Here is a 20,724-nt window from a genome sequence, read left to right as displayed (position 1 = left end):
TTATCATCACAGTGCATTTTACATAGCACATACCTTAAGTTGCACAGCTTATTGCTCACAGGTAAAATAGAAGCTTAAGCGAGTCTTAAGACTTAAGAGATCCCTTATTCCTTTAAATTTTGCTTCCAAAGAGACACACTTCCTTTTCATTTTTAAGTGGTCATGAGCAATAGTTCTTCAGGCTTTCTGATTGCTTTTTCAGTCACTTTCAGTCCAGTCCTTGTACCTGACCAGAGCAATGCTTTGTTTGTTTTTTAAGCCACTTAACACTGACCTAAAAAAAAAGGTTCCTAAAACTGCCAGTGCAGAAAAAGCATACCCGGAGAGAAAAACACACAACAGAACACTGCCAGTCATAGATTGGCCTCCCCAGTAACTAGATGTCAACATTACTGAAGCAGTGTGGGATCATCTTGACAGCGAACAGAACAAAAAGACAGCCAACACCCGAAGCAGAGCTTTAAATGTCCTTCAAGAAGCCCGGTTAACTATTCCTGAGGACTACTTAAGGAAATTGCGAGAAAGCTTTTCTCAGAAAGTTCAGGCATGTACTGAAGAATAAAAGTAGTCATTACCAATATTAACATTCGAGGTTATTGGAAATGTACAAACTCTTTTTGTGTACTTTATTTCCATGTATGTTTGTATGTTGCTGTACCTATTTCCCATTTTCCTGAGAGAAAAACAAAACTAAGGAAGAGCTATACTTTAAAATGATTATTCATCTTTTAGCATGCAATTGTGATGGGGCTAGGGAGGAGACCTTATATAGTGTCATTCATCTCATTTGCATTGTGTTTTTGCACAAAGAGCTACAAGTTGAACAGACTGATAGGTCGTGTAAACTGATTTAATTAACCTTTAACGTGACATTGTCCAAATTGTGGAACATGAAAGTGGGGGGAAAAATCCACAAAATGCATTTAGTCTAACTTACACAATCATTTAATCATACTAGAGAAAAAGATGGCAGTGAATATCGCAAATGTATTCCCCCTCTGCTATTACTCTAAAAATTCTCTGGGTGCACTAAAACTGATAAGAAGCATTCATGCGGGCCACTGATAATATGCACATCAGACCTTCAGTGACTCACTGCTATTGAGGGAAACTGATGTTATTGTACATGGTGCCATCCTCTGGCAGCTGTGGTGGACTGCAGGCAGAAAAAAAGCTAAAAAGTCTATTTTGTTATAAACTGCACATCACATGTGACACGTACTGTACTGTGTGTGAGTGTGTTTGTCTAATATCTGTGGGTTCATTTGCAAGGCACGTTACAGCTTCAGTGGCTTGGTTATGATTCTTTTTGTGATAAATTCTATGAAAAGGTGTTTTTCTCTGTTACGATTTTTTAAAACTCTGAACTTCAGCATTATATTTTTAGTAGAGTGGAACAATGCAGCTTCCGAAACCTAAACTATGGAAGTCATTTTTCATTTCATAGTGTCCAGGTGCAAAGACATATCTTTAAAAAACGTCATTTTACACACCATTACATAAATGGAAGCTCTTATAAATGTAGTTTTTATCATTTGCTTTGTTTGATTTTATGTTTTATATGACTGTGTATTTTTAATGAAATACTGTGGCACACATGGACTTCTATAAAAAGCAAAGACTGCTATTTTTTTTATTATTTTTTTTACTTCTTTTATTTGATGACTAACCAGTGGTATTTTTAACTGGTTGTAAATGAACATTATGCATTTTACTTTTTTTTTTTTAACATTCTACATTTTTTCAGTGTATAATTATACAGACATTGTATTTTTTCACTGTATATAATTATATATCATCTCTTGATGGCACAAAAACACCAGAAAGTGTGTAATAAAAAGAATTCAATAGATTTCACATATTTCTCATGCTTTGAAGCATGAAAATAATTAACAGTCTTCTGTCCAAAAAAGACACTAAATAAACAAACAACATCACTCGTATGCAAAGCAGTTAATAAAATGCAATTCTTGCCTCACTAATATAAATTAATGTACAGATAACACACATGCTGGATATTTGGACTTGCATTTACATAGCACTTTTCTTCTATGCATGTTAAGCACTTTAATTTCTCACATATATCTTCTGCTCCCAGAACCTACCACTCACCACTTAACCCAACAACGACTGTAGACTACTTGAGTTCAAATTTGACACAGCAACATCTGCGATAACAACCTTAATGTCACCACTTTGACCAATTTTACTTTTTTTATGTGTATCTCCTGGTTTGTCACAGCACTTTTGCTATATTCGTCTGGGTTTTATACGATATTTACCTGCATTTTATGCTGTATTTTCATGTTTGTCTTGCAGATCTGAGTCACACGCTTCTGTTCTTGCTTCTCATTCTTTGTAATCCCTCATAATGATGGATAATAAGTGCATTTTCATGTGTGTGGGACTATTTGTATTGTTTCATATCCAGTTGCTATGTGAGTGCCTTAATGTATCCTATGAGCTACATGTGGCACAGGCCGACTAACTCTGGCATTCTTGATTTCCTGCTTTCGAGCTTGTGCCCACAGCAGTACAGTGCTATAACTTAGGCGGCCTGCCAAACAGACCACAGTGTGCCCAGGGTGATGCTGTAGGCCACCACGGCCACCAAGTAGACTCTGAAGAGCAGCACGTCAAGCACATAGCCAACCTGGAGCCACTCCTTGGCAATTTCACGGCACTTGTCCCTCTTCTCTAGGAAGTGACGTATCGTTGTCACCTCTTGCAGGATGTTGTCCATGAGAGGTGGGACGTTGTCCTTAGCTGGAGTCAGGTGCAGTCCAAGCAGTCCATCTTCTCTCTCATGCTGGCTGAGCTTTCGGCCGATTTCACAGGTGTGGTGGAGTGAGCACGGGGCTGTAGGGTTTGATTGGAGTTGTAGGATTATTTACAGTGCTAAAGCTTAAAAGCATTTAGGGATTTTTCCTTATTTTCTGCATTATTTAAGTGCGATTATGAATTATATTAGCCACTTTACTTGTTTTCTTCAATACCTACCACTTCCATAGTTGTTTTCCTTGTAGTTCTCCATGTCAGTGGACTGAGAGGAAAGTCTGGAACATAGCCGGTGCTTTTTGTGGATGCAGAAAAGGACTGGAGCTCTTTCCAACACCAGATACTTCAGCCACTGGGGCACAGGGGGCTGCAGGTCTTGTTTGTGGACCAAACGTACAATCAGTACAGTTTCTGTTAGGCTGATTACTAGGAGGGCCATGCAAACCACAAAGTACACACCTGTAGGGCAGATAAGATTAAAAAAATAAATGAATTGTAGTATATAAATGATAAAGGGTAGTATGGTAAATGGTGAAAGGATGTGGCCTGACACCCAATCCATCCTGGGATAGTTTTCAGCTCAGGTGATGTTTTGCCCTCAGCCATCTGTCACTGCATGCTTTACTACAAACCAATAGCTGTTCATGGTGTTGATCTCCCCTGACATATTTTTCTCTGTTTTGTTTACCCATACATTTAAAGAAAAGTAAGACTGCCTTCAGGCAAAATATTTTAAACTCATCTCTACATAGTCACAGAAAATGCTCATTTGAATACAAACTGCCGGTGAGCGTAATTGATTCTAGTCACCAATTAGCGGGGTTCCTATGGCAGTGGCAGGCAGAGTGTCAGACACAATGATGAGGAAGACAGAGTAGCCCAGCAGCAAAGTGATCTTGAATGAAACTCTCTCTCCACTGTCTGGTGGCAGATAGAAACCCACAATGTCCATCACCATTAAGAAGATGCTGGGCAGCAGCAGGTTCACGGTGTAGAATAATGGTCGCCGTCGGATCACCACCTGGGAGATTTAGTTTAGAGTCAAGTTAAAATGTGTGCTATCAAATGAGGGAGGACATGTTTAGCATTTCTTTTCATAAAAACTGGGAATCTGGGGAACAGATGGGAACATGTTTCTTGTTTCTTGTTGGTATAAGCAGTTTATCAACAGTGTTATCACCTGGGAATAGATTTTGAGTAATTGTACCACAGGCAATGAGAAAAATACACACAAGGTAAAATGATTTTTTTAAAAAGACCTTTCAGCTTTCTCTGTAAATCATAGTAAGAACATTAACTATAACCTATAAACAGGGGCGCACATAAGTGGTCCACATGTGCGCATTCGCTGTCAAAATAAAAGAAGCGCACCCAATAAGAAGTTGCAACGCGCGTTTGCGTCCATATAAAAAGCACTGTTTTTGTCCTGTAGAGTGGGATTTTCACGGCATATTCTGCACCACATCTCTGTGCGTTTATCATTTGTTTGAAGCCAGCTCACCTCCTGCAACCACTTTTCCGAGAATACGTGCTTCTTTTGTGGTTCGGACTCCTTCTGACATTTCTTTGGAGGTGGAGGAACACCAAAGTAATTGCTTAAAGGAGCTTGCATCTTCGACATCTTTAAGAGTTCTAAACAAATGTCTGTCCTCCTCCAGAAAATCTTATCTCAAACGCGCGTTGCAACTTCTTATCTGGTGCGCGTCTTTTATTTTGACAGCGAATGCGCACCTGCGGACCACTTATGTGCAGCCCCTGACTATAAAGCATGATGATGAATACATAGTCAGGTCCAAAGTTATTTGGAAGTATTTGAACAATTGTAATTTTACCTCTCGGGACCACTGCAGTGGATTTGAAATAAAACACTGATAATTTTATTAAAGTGAAGATTTAAATTCAAGAGGTTACACAAAAGTGTTGCATTAGTTGTTTAGGAATTATACCAATTTTTATCCATAGTCCCCTATTTTCACAGGTTCAAAGAGAATTGGCTTGACAACATTTCACGATCAGGTGATGCCTGTCTTTTTTCAATTCCAAGTACTGAACTTGCATTTGGTGCCTGTTCAAGAGACATCCAAGAGATGTCTGTGCAAGTAAACAAGACCGTCATCTGGTTGAAAAATGAAAATAAACCTGTCAGAGAGATAGCAAAAGCCTTTTTAGTGGCTTTTGCGACAGTTTGATGTGTGCTTAAAAAGAATGAATTCACTGTAGTTCATCAACACCAAAAGGTCTGAAAGACCACAAAAGATAACTAAAGTAAATGATCACAGAATTATTTCCATGGTTAAGAAAAACAACTTCACAACACCTTGCTAAGCCAAGAGCACTCTCAAGAAGGTATGTGTATCATGATCAAAGTCTCCAATTGAGAGATGGTTTCATCATCGTAAATGCAGTTTACGACAACGTGCAAACCACTTGTTCCACTCAAAAACAAGAAGGCCAGATTAGACTTTTCTAAAGATCTAAAGGAGCCTGCACAGCTCTGGAAAAAAATCCAAATCATGGAACGAGGATTCACTTGTAACAGACTGACTGGAAAAGAAACGTATGGAGAGGGAAAGGAATGGCCCACATCATCTGTCAAACATGGCTTTCCATAGAGACAGGTCACTGGTGTTTAGTAATGACTCAACTGCTGATAAAAGTATCAGGATGAATTCTGAAGTGCAAAGGGTTATCCTTTCCTAGATTCCACCAAATCCTGCCAGCCAGACAGCGTTTCACAGAGCAAATGGTTAGTGATGCAAAACAACCTGCAAAAGCACCTCACAAGTTTTTCAAAGCAGAAAAATGGGATAGTCCTTAATCGCCGGAGGAAAAAGATGATGGCCATGGACTTCAGGCAGTCAGTGAGTGCAAAGAATTTAATCATAAAAAAATTCTTTTGTTTAACATCGGGGTTGTCCGGTTACTTTTGAACTTCCAAAAATGAGGGACTTTGTATAAAAATGCTTGAATTTCTGAAGAGTTAATTCAGTACTTCTGATAAACCCCTTAAATTGAAGCTGAAATTCTTATGTCTATTTTTTATTTTTGGTCAGTCTATTGTTTTCACTGTTTCTCTATCTTGACCTATTAGATTGGTTCTGAGTTTTTGTATGCTCTATACAACTTAGTAAATCTTTACACTCACATGAAATTTCATTTCAGCGTAATACTCTTCTTTGTCCACACTGAAGTTCTTATATTTGGATAGTACATGAAGTAACTCCCACTCTCCTTGGTTCATGAAGACACTCTTGTCTTTACTGAGTTCCTCGGGCTCTCGCATCAGGGTGATGTTGATGTCATCAACTACAAATCGAACACAATATTGGGAGCAGCGTGAAACAGCCATGGCAACACGTCAGCCTTCACCTACCTCTGTGCTCTCTCACAGCGGGAGAGAGTTGATGGATTCATCAAACAGAGCAGTTGTTCTAGCCAAGACTTACAAGAAGTGGTGCTGCTTCAAAGACATTGATTGGATTTAGCTTTTTTTTTCTGTTTAGTTCAATTTGCATGCAGGTTATTGATAAATATGAACTATTCATTGCATTTTTTTTTAAAGCATTCACAAATACTTCTAACCTAAAATGTACGTTTGGCTTGTTAGAGGCTTGTTAGCATTCTTATACATGGGAATACTTTTAGGAATAAAAATAATAAAATGTTCATTTAAATGTCATATAATAAAAATGTTTTTAGAAAAACAAAATTGTGAGAATGACTGTTATGTAATGATAAATTAATTAATAACTCGGTGAAATATCTTACTGGTATGGAGCCAGCTTTGGAAGGTCAGGCTGCAATTCTGTACATCAAATGGGAAGTTGTAGATATTGAGAGTGCAAGCTGTGACAACCTGGATGGGCTTGTAGTTGCGCACAACTCCATCATCTGTGACATAAACGTAAGGGATGTCTGGAGACTTCCCCACGTCTACACTGCAGGTCACAGGCAGAAATAACAGTTTTAATCATTGTAACAGAAATGCGAGAGGGTCTGTCTGTTAGAACTAGTAATAGCATAATCTTACAACTCATTGATGAGGATGTCAGGAACCCAAACATTAGCCGTGGGTATGGAAATTTTTTTGACTCCATCAAAGTCCTGTGAATCCCACACCAGGAACTCATCTTTCCATGACTGAAATATTCAGGAGTGCAGAAAGAACCAAACAGAATGTAAAGATTTTTTTAATTGCACTATGTCAGAAAATATGGACTGAGTGTGGTGTCATTATTAAGTGAACACAAAGGAATACAAAGAAAAGCAAACACAGATGTAAGTTAAAGCAAACATATTTCATGCAGCACTTTATAAGTTGACTAATGTCTAAATTTTATAGATAATACTTTGTGTCTTTTAATGGCGTATTTATTGATTTAGTCATTTGTCCAAACAAAGACAAGCAAACATTTGGTTTGTTTGTCTGTGTTTATGGCACTTACACAGCCCCATGAGAAAATGTAATGGTTTCAAAGAGGGGAAAAAAAATCAATCATAACTGAAAGTTTTTTGTTTTAAATGGCATGAATGTGAATACTAAAACTTATTGTTGAGTAACCACATGTTTGCCATGTCAAATAGATCAAATATGTGATAAATTAATAATACCACAATTACAGATAAAATAAGCAAACAATATACATCAAGATTTTTTATTTTTCTTACCTGTCTGTACCAGACGTATGTTGTTAACACCTGATTCTTCTCATCCTTTAACAAAAAACAAAACAGAGAAATCAGGGGAAAAACAAAAAATGGTATATGGTCCACGTTACATTGGTGCTTCTATGTTTTTAAAAAAAAAAAAATCCTAACATGTGAAAGCAATGATTTAGATTCAGTTTTACAAAATGACTGTGTATTTGTGCATGCTCATGTATGCATAATTATGACACATTGTGTACTTAATGATGATTTCTTTATATATATAATGTTATATATACTATATAAAATATATATATATAACACACAGAAAATAGTAATTGCTTTGTAGACAGCATAACTCACCACATTAAGGATAGAGTATACCATGAGGTCAATTTCCACATTAGTAGGGGTGTTCCAGTCTTTCACTGGTCTCACTCCTTTCTTATAACCGACACTCAAAAATTCTGCCAGTCGCACTAAGGTGGCATTGGCAAATCTTCCAGTGCTGCTGCCCAGTTTCTTTGCTGAAAAAGTTACAGTGAAAATTTGAAAAACCCATAAAAAATTATATTATATTATATATATATATAATAATATATGCACATATAAATATATGCCGTTAAAGAAATAGTTAAAATCACAAATGACAAACAAATGTGTAATAAGATCGGTTGCATCTGTGGTCAACTTCAATAAAAATAAAAATGGAATTCATCAAAAATAATTAGAAGGAAATCATTATGAATATTAAATGCACTGAATATTTTTAAACTAAATGTATTTCATAAGGAATATGCATTTCTTGTTTCAGATGACAGATAACAGCTACATGTCACGTATATTTAATCAAAAAGCTACATTTCCAAGCATTCAAAGCATAAATGTTTTGAAGTTCCATAACGTATTTCACCACAAATATAACAGTACTTTAAGTGTTCATTGCTTTTTTTATTTCTCAACATATATCCTTTATCTTTTATACGTACAATTAATGTCAGCTGTTTCTGCGATATTTCTTTCTTTGTTTGAGACACTTTAATTTTATTTAATTTAAATGATAGATATATATAATTATTAGTTACTAAGATTCATTATTAAGATTCAACTTTTTGCAAAAACACTTAATTTGTTAGCAGACAGATGTGACTAAAATAAAACAGCTAAGATTGGACTAGAAAGTCAAATGAAGACTAGCAAAAATATTACACAGGAAAGCTAATACCATTTTAAACTATCATTAATATTTTCCCTGATATTTGGTGAACCCAAGGCCCAAAACTGGCTTAGGTTAACAATAAAATTAAATCCTCTGGTGTACCTGTGCATTCTTTTGAGGCTTCATTAATCAGAAGGAAGCAGAGTGCTGTCCAGGCTGATGAGAATCTCATGCTGCTAGTTCACCTGTGTTTTCCCTTGTTGCTGCTGAAGTCTGCCTGTCGCTCTGATGAAAGGCCTCAGGATGCCTGGCACCTATATCCTCCACATCCATCCACTATATGCATCGCTTCGCTCACATCCACTATCAAAACCTTGTTAGTGTCACTCCACTCATGAGGGTGTATCCGTCTGCTCTGACACCACTCCTTGTTCAATAAAGCAGCAGCTCGCTCAGATAAATGGAGCCAGAGTTCTGCGACTGGATCATATGTCATGTCTGAGAAGTTATTTAATTCAATAATACGATCACAGGCCAGTATGTTACAATGTTTACCAATTAAGAAACCATTAGGCAAGAATGTCATCTCATTTTAGTCTCAAAGTGTCAGCAATTAATGCCTTAAAAACAATTAAAAAGGAGCGTGGCGGTGTGAATTTTTATTAGCCAGTTTTCAGCTGTCCTCAGTTTTACATCAGGGTACATTTTGTTTGGTAAATATGCCCATTAACTTTTAAGGAAAGGGCATAATATTTTGTTCACACCTCAGAGCATACTATACTGCAAATGTTCGTGGCCAGGATTGCTCTATCTACAGTACTTACTATGAGTAAACTGATTATGTGCCGCATACAGCCCAGTTATCTTTACAACACTGAGATAATCTTTGCTGGATCTGCCTTCAAAATGCTCCATCATCCCTATTACTACTGAGTCTACTATCATTACACTTGCTGTACAATTTCCAGACAACAGTGAAGTCCACAAATGCACGTAAGCTTCACATGTTCTGTGCTTTTGGATTTAAACAACAGTAGTATGTTGCAATTTATCAGGATCTAGAAATACTATTTACTTTCAATACATTTTCATGGCTATACAAGGAATAGTGGTATGCCTTATTAAAAAATTTAAATGATTAATGAATCATTTGCAACTGTTAGCCTTTGAAAAGTAGCAAGGTGAACTGGGCTCTTTGGCAGGCCAGTTTTATTCAGTTCAATTCAATTTTATTTATACAGCGCCAAATCACAACAACAGTCTCCTCAAGGCGCTTTATATTGTAAGGTAGACCCTACAATAATACATACAGAGAAAAAAAAACCCAACAATCATGTGACCAAGCACTTTGGTAACAGTGGGAAGGAAAAACTCCCTTTTAACAGGAAGAAACCTCCAGCAGAACCAGGCTCAGGGAGGGGCGGAGCCATCTGCTGCGACCGGTTGGGGTGAGAGAAGGAAGACAGGATAAAGACGTGCTGTGGAAGAGAGACAGATTAATAACAAGTATGATTCAATGCAGAGAGGTCTGTTAACACATAGTGAGTGAGAAAGCTGACTGAAGAAGAAATACTCAATGCATCATGGGAATCCCCCAGCAGCCTAAACCTATTGCAGCATAACTAAGGGAGATTTCAGGGTTACCTGATCCAGCCTTAACTATATGCTTTAGCAAAAAGGAAAGTTTTAAGCCTAATCCTAAAATCTTAAAATTCTGGTCTCTGTGCCACATGTTTAGCCCCTGATCTTAACTGCACCTTGAAAGAGGACAATATTGTAGTTCACTTTCACACTGACTATATCTAAAATACTGAAAGCTTTGGTTTTTGACTCATATAATGTAAGTAGTTTTCAAATTCAGATTGCAATTCAAACAAAAAAACCTAGGTTTGATTTGGATTGAACCTTTAGCTCTAAGCCATGGAGGGTTGTAACAACTCTTTAGTTTCATTCATGTGAAATTTCCTAAAGAAAGGTTTTGTGGCCTACTTTTTCACTCGCCTGCTCTCCGGGTTTCAGAAATAATGAATATGAGCAGCGAAGCCTTTGAGGGCTTGTAGCTGTCTCTCTAAATGGATGCATACTAAGTCTGTAATCATGTGTATTTCAGAAAGGCAGGATCCATCGTTCCTTTGCCTCACAAAAGCTTTTGTTGCTTCTTCTGTCATGTTTTATCTTTGCAAAATAATCACATTCTTTTTGTGGTTATTATTTTTATTTAAAAAAAAAAAACAGGCACAAACATCTACAGATTACATTTATATCCAAAACAAAGCGAATGCAGACATCTTAAACAGCCACTGGAAGCCTCATAGAGACACTAACAAAGCAATGATGAAAGATTTATTTTCAGATGTGTTGCATAACATCGTGTAACCAGATATACTGGAAAAAAGAGGTTGCTGATACCGTCAAAACTACATTAATATTGATCGTTACACTGGCAAGTTTTCTGTGCACATTTGATATTCTTATTAGGACTATTAGGAAACCACCAGGGAGTAGAGACACAGCAGCTGAGCTCTGAAAGGTTTTCACTGATCCATTTTGTGGCAGTAGGATGGAGATTAAAGTATGAATACAATATCATAGCATCACACTGGAAGTGAGAATTTTCTCCTGAGAGCTACTTTATTGTACAGTATCTCTGAGTAAATCTTCACTGCCGGGAAACATAATAACAGAGCCGATACAATAATGTCTTTGTCAGAATGATGATACAGTGCTACGATGGCTAGAGCGGTGGCGGTTACGCGAGCAGCATATTTAAAGAGTAGCTATTGCTCCAGAAGACTTCAAGTGTACTTTTTGCAGTTTTGCCAAATATTTGTACTGGCTATTTAAAAGGCATTACTCAATCTGTCAGTAATAAACATAGTTTTTTTAAATAATTTATATAATCTGAATAAACTGTTGTTTTGACCACATCCTGTTCTTAGACCCCAAAGGTCCAAAACTGTGATTAAAACTAAAAACAGTCAAAAAACAGCCACATTGCAACATATAAAATACAACAACAACATACAAATAAAGTGTATTGTAACCAGTGGTTTCTTAGGTTAAATATATATGAGCACTTCTTGAAGTAGCCTATATTTTTATTTAAGTCAGGTTTATTCTATACACAGCAACAGTGCAGTATTTATCTCTGCAAGTACAGTGGACATAGGCAAGAACTGTTTTTAAATGTGCAGTTAAGTCAAGCAAAGCTCCAGTTGACCCAGAGCAGCAGCAGCGTTCCAGCATACAAGCCCAGAACCAGCAGATAAAGGCGAAACAGGAAGCAGTCGAGCTTAGAGCAGAGGGCCAGCCATTCGCTCTGAGCTGAAGACTCGCTGTCCTCCTGGGAAAAAGCTAGACGGAGGGAAACCAGCTCTCGGAGGAGCCACTCCAGCCCAGTGGGAGTATCCTGGATCTCATTCAGGGACAGCAGATCCTCATCCAGTGAGTTTTCAAGCTCATAGTCTAAGAAAAAAAAACATTACAATGTAAGTAATGGATATATATTTATGGAGTAGGAGACAGTTTATATCCTTTACCAGCTTTATATCCTGTACAATAGCCCCATTGACTTGGCCCACTGTGCCACCCTGCTGCTATTCCACCCTCAACTATTCCGCTAATGCATTTTTGTCCTACTTTCAAAAAGAGTTTCCATACGCTTTGGCACAGTGTGTATTTCTATTTCTATTTTTAGGGCTTAAATTTTCCCACAGATAAGATGTGCCTTGGCTCCCGTTTAAGTGTTTTTCCTCCCATGACTCATGATGTTGTTTTCAATTTTGCTGAAGCAAAGTAAAAAAAAAAAAAAAAGTGTACTCTTATATCCGCTGCCAATAGCACATTTGGGAAAACAAGTCTTAAAGTTTACCTCCAGACGGGTTTATGTGGTCGAGGGTTTTGATGGAAGTTAAAGCACTCTCAGTAAAGACATGACCAGCTGAGCCGTACTTGTCCAACAGGCAGGCAGACACTGACATTTCCTTGACCTCCTTCTCACTGTAGTGAAGCAGCTTCACAACCAGTATAGACTTGATCAGACTGAGCATCAGCAGGGCCATGCACACCACAAAGAATACCCCTAAATGGAGATTGCATAGTTCAGAAACTTGGTGGAGAATATAGAAACACTTACAATAGTGTCTAGTTACATAAAATCCAAACTATAACCGATATTTACAATAAAGCTTTACTGATTGCCCAGACACCTATTTCCATGCTCACAGTCTGATTCTACCTCAAACTGCCTTCATATTGTGACACACTGCCAGTCTTGGGGTATTTAGTCTAAGAGTGATCTTTTCTGTGGTTTAACATTACCCTTACTCTTTATAGGTTTTTCATGGAGCACTCTATTTAAGGCAGAGCAGGTTTGCAGCCTCCCCAGATAAATTACTGTGTGTAAAATTAAATGTGGGGAGCACTCAGAGCTTCATAATTTAATTAAGGTATTTCAGATTCTGCTTCTTCAATTAGGCTCCACTTGTTTTTCCTCTTGTATTCCCCCAGTACTACTAGACATACTATTGTCATTCTACAAATTAATGTTTTGCAGACAGTGCACATTGGAATTTATTTTACATTAACCTTTCTGGCTTCAGTTACAGAATAAAAAACAGGATATAGGTTGTTTGCTTTACATATGTGTGTCTTTAAAATCCCACCAATGAGTGAAGTTCTGACAGCAGTAACAGGCAGTTCATCTGTCATGTTGACTCTGAAGACGGTGTAGCCGAGCAGTATGCTGATCTTAAAGGTGATGCGTGTACCGCTGTTCAGAGGCAGGTAGAAGCTCATCACATCTACCAACATGAGGAAGATGCTCGGGATGAGGAGTCCTACCACGTACAGCAGGGGGCGCCGGCGAATCAACACCTGAATAAAAGATGAGGCCAGTGAGCTGAGGTATGAAGGACAGAAGACAGACAGAAATAATATCCACAAGTCTTGACAGTTCACACACCTAATTTTGGAGTCACTTTTAAATATAACCAAGGAATATTTGTTTATCTCTCCAGACAAACAGCTGTGTGCATGAAACACTTATCTCTGACATTTCTGCCCCCAAACCCACCTGAATGGAACTGAGGAACATTTTACTTAGGACACAAAACAGCAGCAGCACTGTCTTGTTTCACAAAATAAATGTCCTTATTAGTCTGTATAATCCACAAAACACATTATCAGCTGTAACATAAAGGACAACCAGACTAAAAAAAAACAGTTTCTATCCACAGGCCATCAGGCTACTGAATCACTAACTAATTGTTGAACTGTAATGATCTCTCACCTGTAAATTTGCAATTTTGTACATTTATATATGTATATATTTATAACACAACTTCATACAATATAAACATTGCATACTCTGCATATATTACACTGGGACAGTGTTGCAACTACTTGCACTTTAAATTCTGACTACACCTACACATAAGCTGCACTTGTTTTACTTTATTATTATTTTCAGTGCTATTTTCTATGTTCAGGGTTAAGTTTACTCTTTTAGTTAGTTGTTATTTAAATGTGTGAAGGGAACCTGCAAAGTAAGAATTTCATTGCTCTGCGTAACTACTTGTATTTTGTGGTGTATATGACAATAAACTTCACGAATCTTGAACATATTTCCACTGTCACTCCATCCATTTTCTTTCATTTATTCTGTGTTGGACCGTATCCCAGCTGCCATAGGGCAAGAGGCAGGATATGCACTGGACAGGTCACCAGTTTGTCGCAGGGTTGACGCAGACTGGCAACCATTCATTTAGAATCACCTAAATTGTCTAACCCCACTGACTGCATGTCTTTGGACTGTGGGAGGAAGCCAGGGTACCCGGTAAGAACCCACACAGACATGGTGAGAACATGCAAACTCCACACAGAAAGACCCCAGCCAGATGGTGGATTTTAACCCAAGGACTTCTTGCTGTGTGGTAACAGTCCTAACCACCGCTGCCTGTTGGCTCCTGTGTGATAACACGAGTGAACTTGTGTGTTGAGTACAAGTAATAATATAAAATTCAATTATGTCTGATTTTGATAACCACAAACCCTGAAAAACCACCATTAAATCCCTCTCTAGTGTGTTCATGTGTCTGAGCTGCCGTGATGGTGATTAATGAAAAACTAAACATAATCCTGTTAGAAAGTTTCCCGTCATAACAAGTTGAAACCATCCCTGATAATAATTACCAGCTAACTGATGTTTCACTAGCTGCTGCTGTGAGGGAGCCTTTCATTACTCTCTCTGAGAGAATGAGTCCCCGAAGTAACTTCTGTTTACACTGCACTCGTTAAACTTTGTTAGCATTCACAGCACATATGATATGTAATCACAGGAGTGTCTTATTCATCACATCTAGGACACTCTCTCTCAAAGTCATTTTCCATCGTTCTCTGCAGAATATCAGCTGTCTACAAACACGTCTATCACTCAGCTCGTCTCAATTTGTCAAGCTACAGCCTGCTTCACAAAGTGATTTATGAGCACTACTCTGGTACAGATTGCAAAAATTGCTGGCATCCCAAGTTATCATCACTCGCAAATTAAATATAAATTTGCAAGTCTGACAGTCCTTTCCCATGTTCGGGCATAGGATTCAAGGTTTTCATTTCTTCAGATCAGTTAAAAGTGAGAAAATTAGTGTGAAAGTAGTTGACCCCAATTGCCAAATTCATGAAATGGGCCCCAGTCATCAACGAGAGATAAAAAAGAGCCAAGCCATTATTATTTATGTAACAACAATATAGCAGTGTGCATTGACATCAAGTGGCCCACTGTTAAATAAGCTTGTGTTCCAAGGCATGAATAGGCGTCACTATGAATGCTTTAGTGCATTTTTTTACTTCCAAACTGGAACGAATATGTTTGGATTTCACTTTGACTTTTCATTTCGATGAATAGAGAATCAGGTCTTCTCGGGCTATAGATTTCGATTCTGAATGTGTGTAGATTTGTTTGTTCATGTTCAAGTATTTGGGTTATTAATAGCAGCTGAATGTTGCTCTGTTACTTTCTCCAGCTTGTGAAAAGCAACATTTTCTCAGAAGTCAGACGTTTTTATATAAAATATCTATTGCACGCAACAACACTGTCACAGTGTAACAATATCCCAGTGAGCCATGAAATGCTCCATTACAAAAAAAACCTTGGCTCTTTGAGCTGGATAACTAGCAGCCCTCCCTGCTCTCCACCTGCAATGGGCTATGGGGCCATTTTGCTCCCCGCTAACAAGAAGTCCATTGATCAGGCAGCCACTGAGACAGTCTCATTATGGTTGCTCACCCTCCCCTGTCTATCAGCTTCTCTCTCTCTATCTGTCTCTTTACTTGCCAGAAACAGCCTCAGCCTCATCATTTGGCATTAGCTCTCTAGCTCAATCCATGAAGGTCGCAGCCAATTGCTTTACACTTTACAATTCCACCGCAACGCTTCAGGGTGTAACCCGCAGAGAACTACAGTTTAAAGCTCACCATCGACTAGCAATCAGAGCCATCACAGCACAGTTACTCTCTCACTTGTTACAGAGCGTTTACGCCTCTGAAGTAATAATCTATCAAACACCCGAAATATTAGTATTTGATTGCTGTTAGATTTATAAGATAACCGGTTTCATTTAAATTACTCCCAATAACAGTAAATGTGATGAATGTACGCTAAGTACGATAAGTCACGTACGTTAAACTGGATGTAGGCATATTCAGTTTCGTTTTGTTGACTCAGCCGGTAGCGTGAAGGAATGGACAGCAGTTCCCATTCTCCATCATTCATGAACTGCTTTCTATCCTTAGCAGTGGTGTTTTCATTCCTCAACAGGGCCAAGTTTATTTCTTGCACTGCAGAGGGAGAGATAATGAAGAATAAAAGATGGCAGAAGAAACAACAATGAGCGTAGTGTGTATCTGCTATCTCCTTGTACTGTGTTGTCACCTTTGTCTCACAGTGGCAGACAAATCAGTTTCAAATTATTCAGTTTTCCTTCTACTATCCACAGATTTTTAAGCAAGGTGCACTGTCACATCTACATGTCATCTGTCAGCTGTGGCAAACCCTACAGCTGAATGGAATGATAAACACTGCAAATACGGAATAAAATAAGCTCAGCATTTCACTCACTGTCTTTATCGGTTGATGACTTTCATCAGTTGTCCTAGAGATGGTTCAGATTTTATCACAGGGCTGAAGCTATGTCGTTTACAAGGCAATGATAACTGATGGTTGCAAAGGCATATGAAAGAACACTAGCTGAAATTACAAAACATTAGCTGTACAGCTTCTACAGTTCGACTGTTTACTGCTTTAGTGGATCACCATAGTCTTTCATCCCGTCTTCCTTCTCTCACCCCAACCGGTCGCAGCAGATGGCCCCGCCCCTCGCTGAGCCTGGTTCTGCCGGAGGTTTCTTCCTGTTAAAAGGGAGTTTTTCCTTCCCACTGTCGCCAAAGTGCTTCTTCATATGGAGTCATATGATTGTTGGGTTTATTTCTCTGTATGCATTATTGTAGGGTCTACTCTACAATATAAAGTGCCTTGAGGAGACTGTTGTTGTGATTTGACGCTATATAAATAAAATTGAATTGAACTGAATTGAATTGAATTAGAAGAATAAGACAAGTTAAGTGAGTTTTGTTGAACTTTATGCAGCAATAGATATCTATGATTCTATTAACAGATGTAAACTGGATGAATTCATCAGAGCTTTTGGTTAGATTTTTTAACTTTGTAAAATATTGTAACATTTAATTTATTTTACTTAGTTACTGTTCATACTTTCTTCGAGCAACTGTGACCACATAATTAAGGTTTTCTGATTCTGAAATTATAAAAAACAAAAGTTCAATTTATGTGATACTAAATAAAAACACTGTTGATCTAATCAGCCTCAACCTGTTGAATCACCATAGGTGCTCCTATTTTTTCTAATTTCTTTATTTTTTATTATTATTTTATTTCTTTGTCTCCCTCCCTCACTAACATAGGCTTTTGGACTGAATAGAGCCCCATACTTCCACACAGCAGCCCCTATAACACACACACACCTACACACACTCATATATCTCGTCACATCCTGTCTTCTCTTGCACAATAAAAGACAATAAAAACGCTGTTGTTTTTGAGATTAAGCAGATACACCAAGTGAAGTCATTCTGACTGAATTTCTCTACTTAAAGCTGGTGAAAGTCTCCACCACAGGTATGAAAACTGTACTCTCCTGCTGTAAACGTAGGCTGATTTTACAGACCTGAGTGCAACAAACTTCGGAAGGTGAGGCTGCAATTCTGCTTGTCAAATGGAAAGGCATACATCTCGAGAGTGCAAGCTAGCACTGCCTGTATGGGCCGTTTGTTCTTTACTGAGCCAGAAGAGTTGACGTAAACGTAGGGGATCGGAGGGGACTTCCCTTCGTCCACACTGGAATGGATATGAGGAGAAAGAGGGGAGAACAGGTGAGATCATCAAGACACCTTTTGTTGAGCTGATCCATAACTAAAGTGGCTGTTTCGTGGACCTTGTCCCATGAACGGGGACATGCTAAACCAGCACCTATAAATGCTCAGGTTTAACATGAATCCTAACCTAATTTTGATTAGACTTACTGAGATTGAGACGTACATAATTTCCTCTGCCATTAATAAAGTATTGTGATTCTGATTATTTCATGATTACCTCTGGGATGCCAAAATCCAATTTCAAATACAGAAACATGACATCAGCAGTTACCGGAAAGATGTAATTTCCTAACAGTTTACAACTAAATTAAAAAAAACATTGCCATGTTAAAAGATATGTGAATATTTTAATGTACTGCAAATGTAAACCATGTTATCAATTGATGTATTATTGCTTTAATACAATACAAAACAATCAGATCAGTAGGAATCTGTGGTACATTTCTAAAATCAAAGAAACTCAATCATGTTTGAGACTTGGGCAAAATTGAAGGACACTGCACTGAACACAAGAAAAAAAGTTTGTGCAGACACTTTCTTACAATTCACTAATGATAACATCAGGTATCCAGATAGCTTCAGATGACAGCGAGATCTCTTTGATACCCTCAAACTCGTCTGGATCCCAAACCAGGAACTCATCTGTCCAGACCTGAAAAGTGCAAAGGATTTTTCAGCTAAACTAAAAAGCTCTTTTATCCATAAAGATATATATTTTAATACACTGAAAATGCCTTTTTTTCTTAACTTGTGTAGCAAGAAACAATAAGGAAGCACAAAAAGGCTATTTACCTGTCTGTACCAAATACTTGTAGTGATGCTCTGAGTCTTTCCATCCTGAAGAAAAGAAAATGAGTTTCAACACAATTTCTAAAATTTTTCTTATATATTAACTCTTCCAATGTTACTGTTTGAGTTGCTTTGTAAACAACATAGAAATGCATGAAAAGTGATACTGAATAAAATGCAATATCATAAACGTTAGGAGCAATACAAACACAGCAGAAAGCATTCAAAACTAACATACCACATCAAGGACAGACCGTAGTGTCAGGTCTATGTAGACAGTAGTAGGAGTGGTCCAATTGTGAACAGGTCGAACGCCGCAGTCGTAGTTCCTCAGCAGGGTCCTGGTCAACTGGTTCAGAGCTGACCTCTTTGGCTTCTCTGGCACACATTCAGCCAGATGGGCTGAAAATTAAAGAAAGATTACCACTTGGACAAACAACTCACACTCACAGGACACAAAGGACAAAACGATGTGCTGCTACCCAGTGGTGCAGAGGAAAATCTGAGGCTTAAACTATTACATCAGTGGATTACTAAAAAAGATATCATATCATGCCTAGACTCAATATCTGTTGCCTACTTGAATTTACACAACACAAAAAGAATTGGATAATTAAGTTTTGGGGTAAGCTGGGGGTATCAAGAAGTCCCCTTTGAATTTCCTGGATCACTTATTAAGTCTTGCAAAAAGGTAGCTGCATGAGCCATTCATTGTTCCGCATTCCCTTCATTTTGCCACTTTAATGTAAAGCGATGAGAATAATGTAAGGAAATCCACATTTTTTAAATAAATTTGTATTGATTTAAACACATTGTTAAGAGGATGCTTATAATAACCATCAGACAAGGTGACTTTTTCTTTATCTCTGCATTTATCGTAACATCTGAATGTGTCTGGTATTGCTGACCAAATACAATAAGCAAAGCAATGGCTCAAACAATTAAAACAAAACAAAAAATCAGGACATGTGACAGCTGCTTCATTCTGATGTGAAATGCCACAAAGACGAAGCATCTAAATGAATTCATGTGGACATCTCAATCAATTACAAAAAGAGCATCTTACCTGAGATCAGCAGCGTCAGCCAAATGAGAGACATCAAGCTAAAAACCAAGATTACAGGTGTTATCCAAGTCATACCCAAAATGATTGCCCTGTTAAAGTAGAAATATCCACAGTTTCATCAAATAAGTTCAACAGCAGCAATCCTGACAGGAGGGGAGGAGCAATGAACAGGGTAGAGCAGACATTTTTTTGGTTGTCATTGATTTTCCACTACCCGGGTAAGGTGATACATGTGATAGAAACACCCCAGAGAGACAGCTCCCTGGAGGTGTTTTTAGTCCAGTTTACAGCTTCGGATAATTCTAAACACTTAAGTATGTGTTGTAAAAGTGCTGGAAGCATCTAACAGAAGAACTAAAGAATGGACTGATGGGTAATTGTACATGTCTGCGAACCAGAGAGTGGAAAATAAAGCCATAAAATGCAAGGCATAAAAATATTTCACATTACAGATTGCCGTGACTGTAATACCATGGATATAAATGCATATCATTTATATTGCAATCACATTTAGTTTCTCGTAAGAAAAGCAGTAATTCAATTACAAAAACAACAATAAGGCTCTTAGAGACGAGGAAATTGTTTTGTTTTGTTTTTTTGTTTTTTTCTGTAAGAGAGGCGGAAGTCACCGTATTGTAAACTAGCTACATAATTGCTGTAAAGCCATTAACGTTGGATAATAAATCTGCCATAGACACTGGAAGTATTTCATTACCTGAGGAAACGTCCCGACAATCACGTAACGGGTGCGCGCGGGTTTTAAGTTAGCGACCATTGACTGTAGTTAGCGATCGCTCCAAGGCACGCGCGTGTCTGGATAGGTGAGCGCGCACAG

General features: G+C 38.0%; 2 protein-coding genes across 2 annotated transcripts; both read right to left on the bottom strand.

Annotated features, from left to right (window-relative positions):
• Nucleotides 1-1,627: 1,627 nt before the first annotated feature.
• Nucleotides 1,628-8,952, bottom strand: htr3a (5-hydroxytryptamine (serotonin) receptor 3A). Its single transcript, XM_080307298.1, has 9 exons — nt 8,747-8,952; nt 7,789-7,952; nt 7,447-7,491; nt 6,809-6,918; nt 6,547-6,716; nt 5,924-6,084; nt 3,589-3,799; nt 3,001-3,237; nt 1,628-2,859 (listed from the first exon to the last, which is right to left on the bottom strand). Exons 1-9 carry the CDS (start codon nt 8,814-8,816, stop codon nt 2,549-2,551), a joined length of 1,479 nt encoding a protein of 492 aa, XP_080163424.1. The 5' UTR covers nt 8,817-8,952; the 3' UTR covers nt 1,628-2,548.
• Nucleotides 8,953-10,780: 1,828 nt separating this feature from the next.
• htr3b (5-hydroxytryptamine (serotonin) receptor 3B) lies at nt 10,781-20,705 on the bottom strand. The gene is made up of 10 exons (XM_026181867.2): nt 20,605-20,705; nt 19,890-19,927; nt 19,062-19,225; nt 18,827-18,871; nt 18,577-18,686; nt 17,827-17,996; nt 16,263-16,420; nt 13,249-13,459; nt 12,456-12,665; nt 10,781-12,049 (listed from the first exon to the last, which is right to left on the bottom strand). The coding sequence occupies exons 2-10, from the start codon at nt 19,921-19,923 to the stop codon at nt 11,784-11,786; spliced, it is 1,368 nt and encodes a 455-aa protein (XP_026037652.1). The 5' UTR covers nt 19,924-19,927; nt 20,605-20,705; the 3' UTR covers nt 10,781-11,783.
• Nucleotides 20,706-20,724: the final 19 nt, after the last annotated feature.

This window comes from Astatotilapia calliptera, chromosome 10, assembly GCF_964374335.1.
Source record: "Astatotilapia calliptera chromosome 10, fAstCal68.1, whole genome shotgun sequence".
Taxonomy (NCBI): domain Eukaryota; kingdom Metazoa; phylum Chordata; class Actinopteri; order Cichliformes; family Cichlidae; genus Astatotilapia; species Astatotilapia calliptera.
This window is presented reverse-complemented; position numbering and strand designations above follow the sequence as displayed.

What these genes read in the sequence shown, in the direction of transcription:
- htr3a (XM_080307298.1), bottom strand. Translation starts at nt 8,816, where the DNA reads ATGAGATTCTCATCAGCCTGGACAGCACTCTGCTTCCTTCTGATTAAT. An exon ending in GACATCCTCATCAATGAGTT is followed by an intron (nt 6,717 to 6,808) that starts GTAAGATTATGC and finishes TGTGACCTGCAG; the next exon opens with TGTAGACGTGGGGAAGTCTC. An exon ending in GGAAAACAACTATGGAAGTG is followed by an intron (nt 2,860 to 3,000) that starts GTAGGTATTGAA and finishes CAAACCCTACAG; the next exon opens with CCCCGTGCTCACTCCACCAC.
- htr3b (XM_026181867.2), bottom strand. Translation starts at nt 19,923, where the DNA reads ATGTCTCTCATTTGGCTGACGCTGCTGATCTCAG. An exon ending in TACGGTCTGTCCTTGATGTG is followed by an intron (nt 18,872 to 19,061) that starts GTATGTTAGTTT and finishes TCTTTTCTTCAG; the next exon opens with GATGGAAAGACTCAGAGCAT. An exon ending in CAAGTATTTGGTACAGACAG is followed by an intron (nt 18,687 to 18,826) that starts GTAAATAGCCTT and finishes TGCACTTTTCAG; the next exon opens with GTCTGGACAGATGAGTTCCT.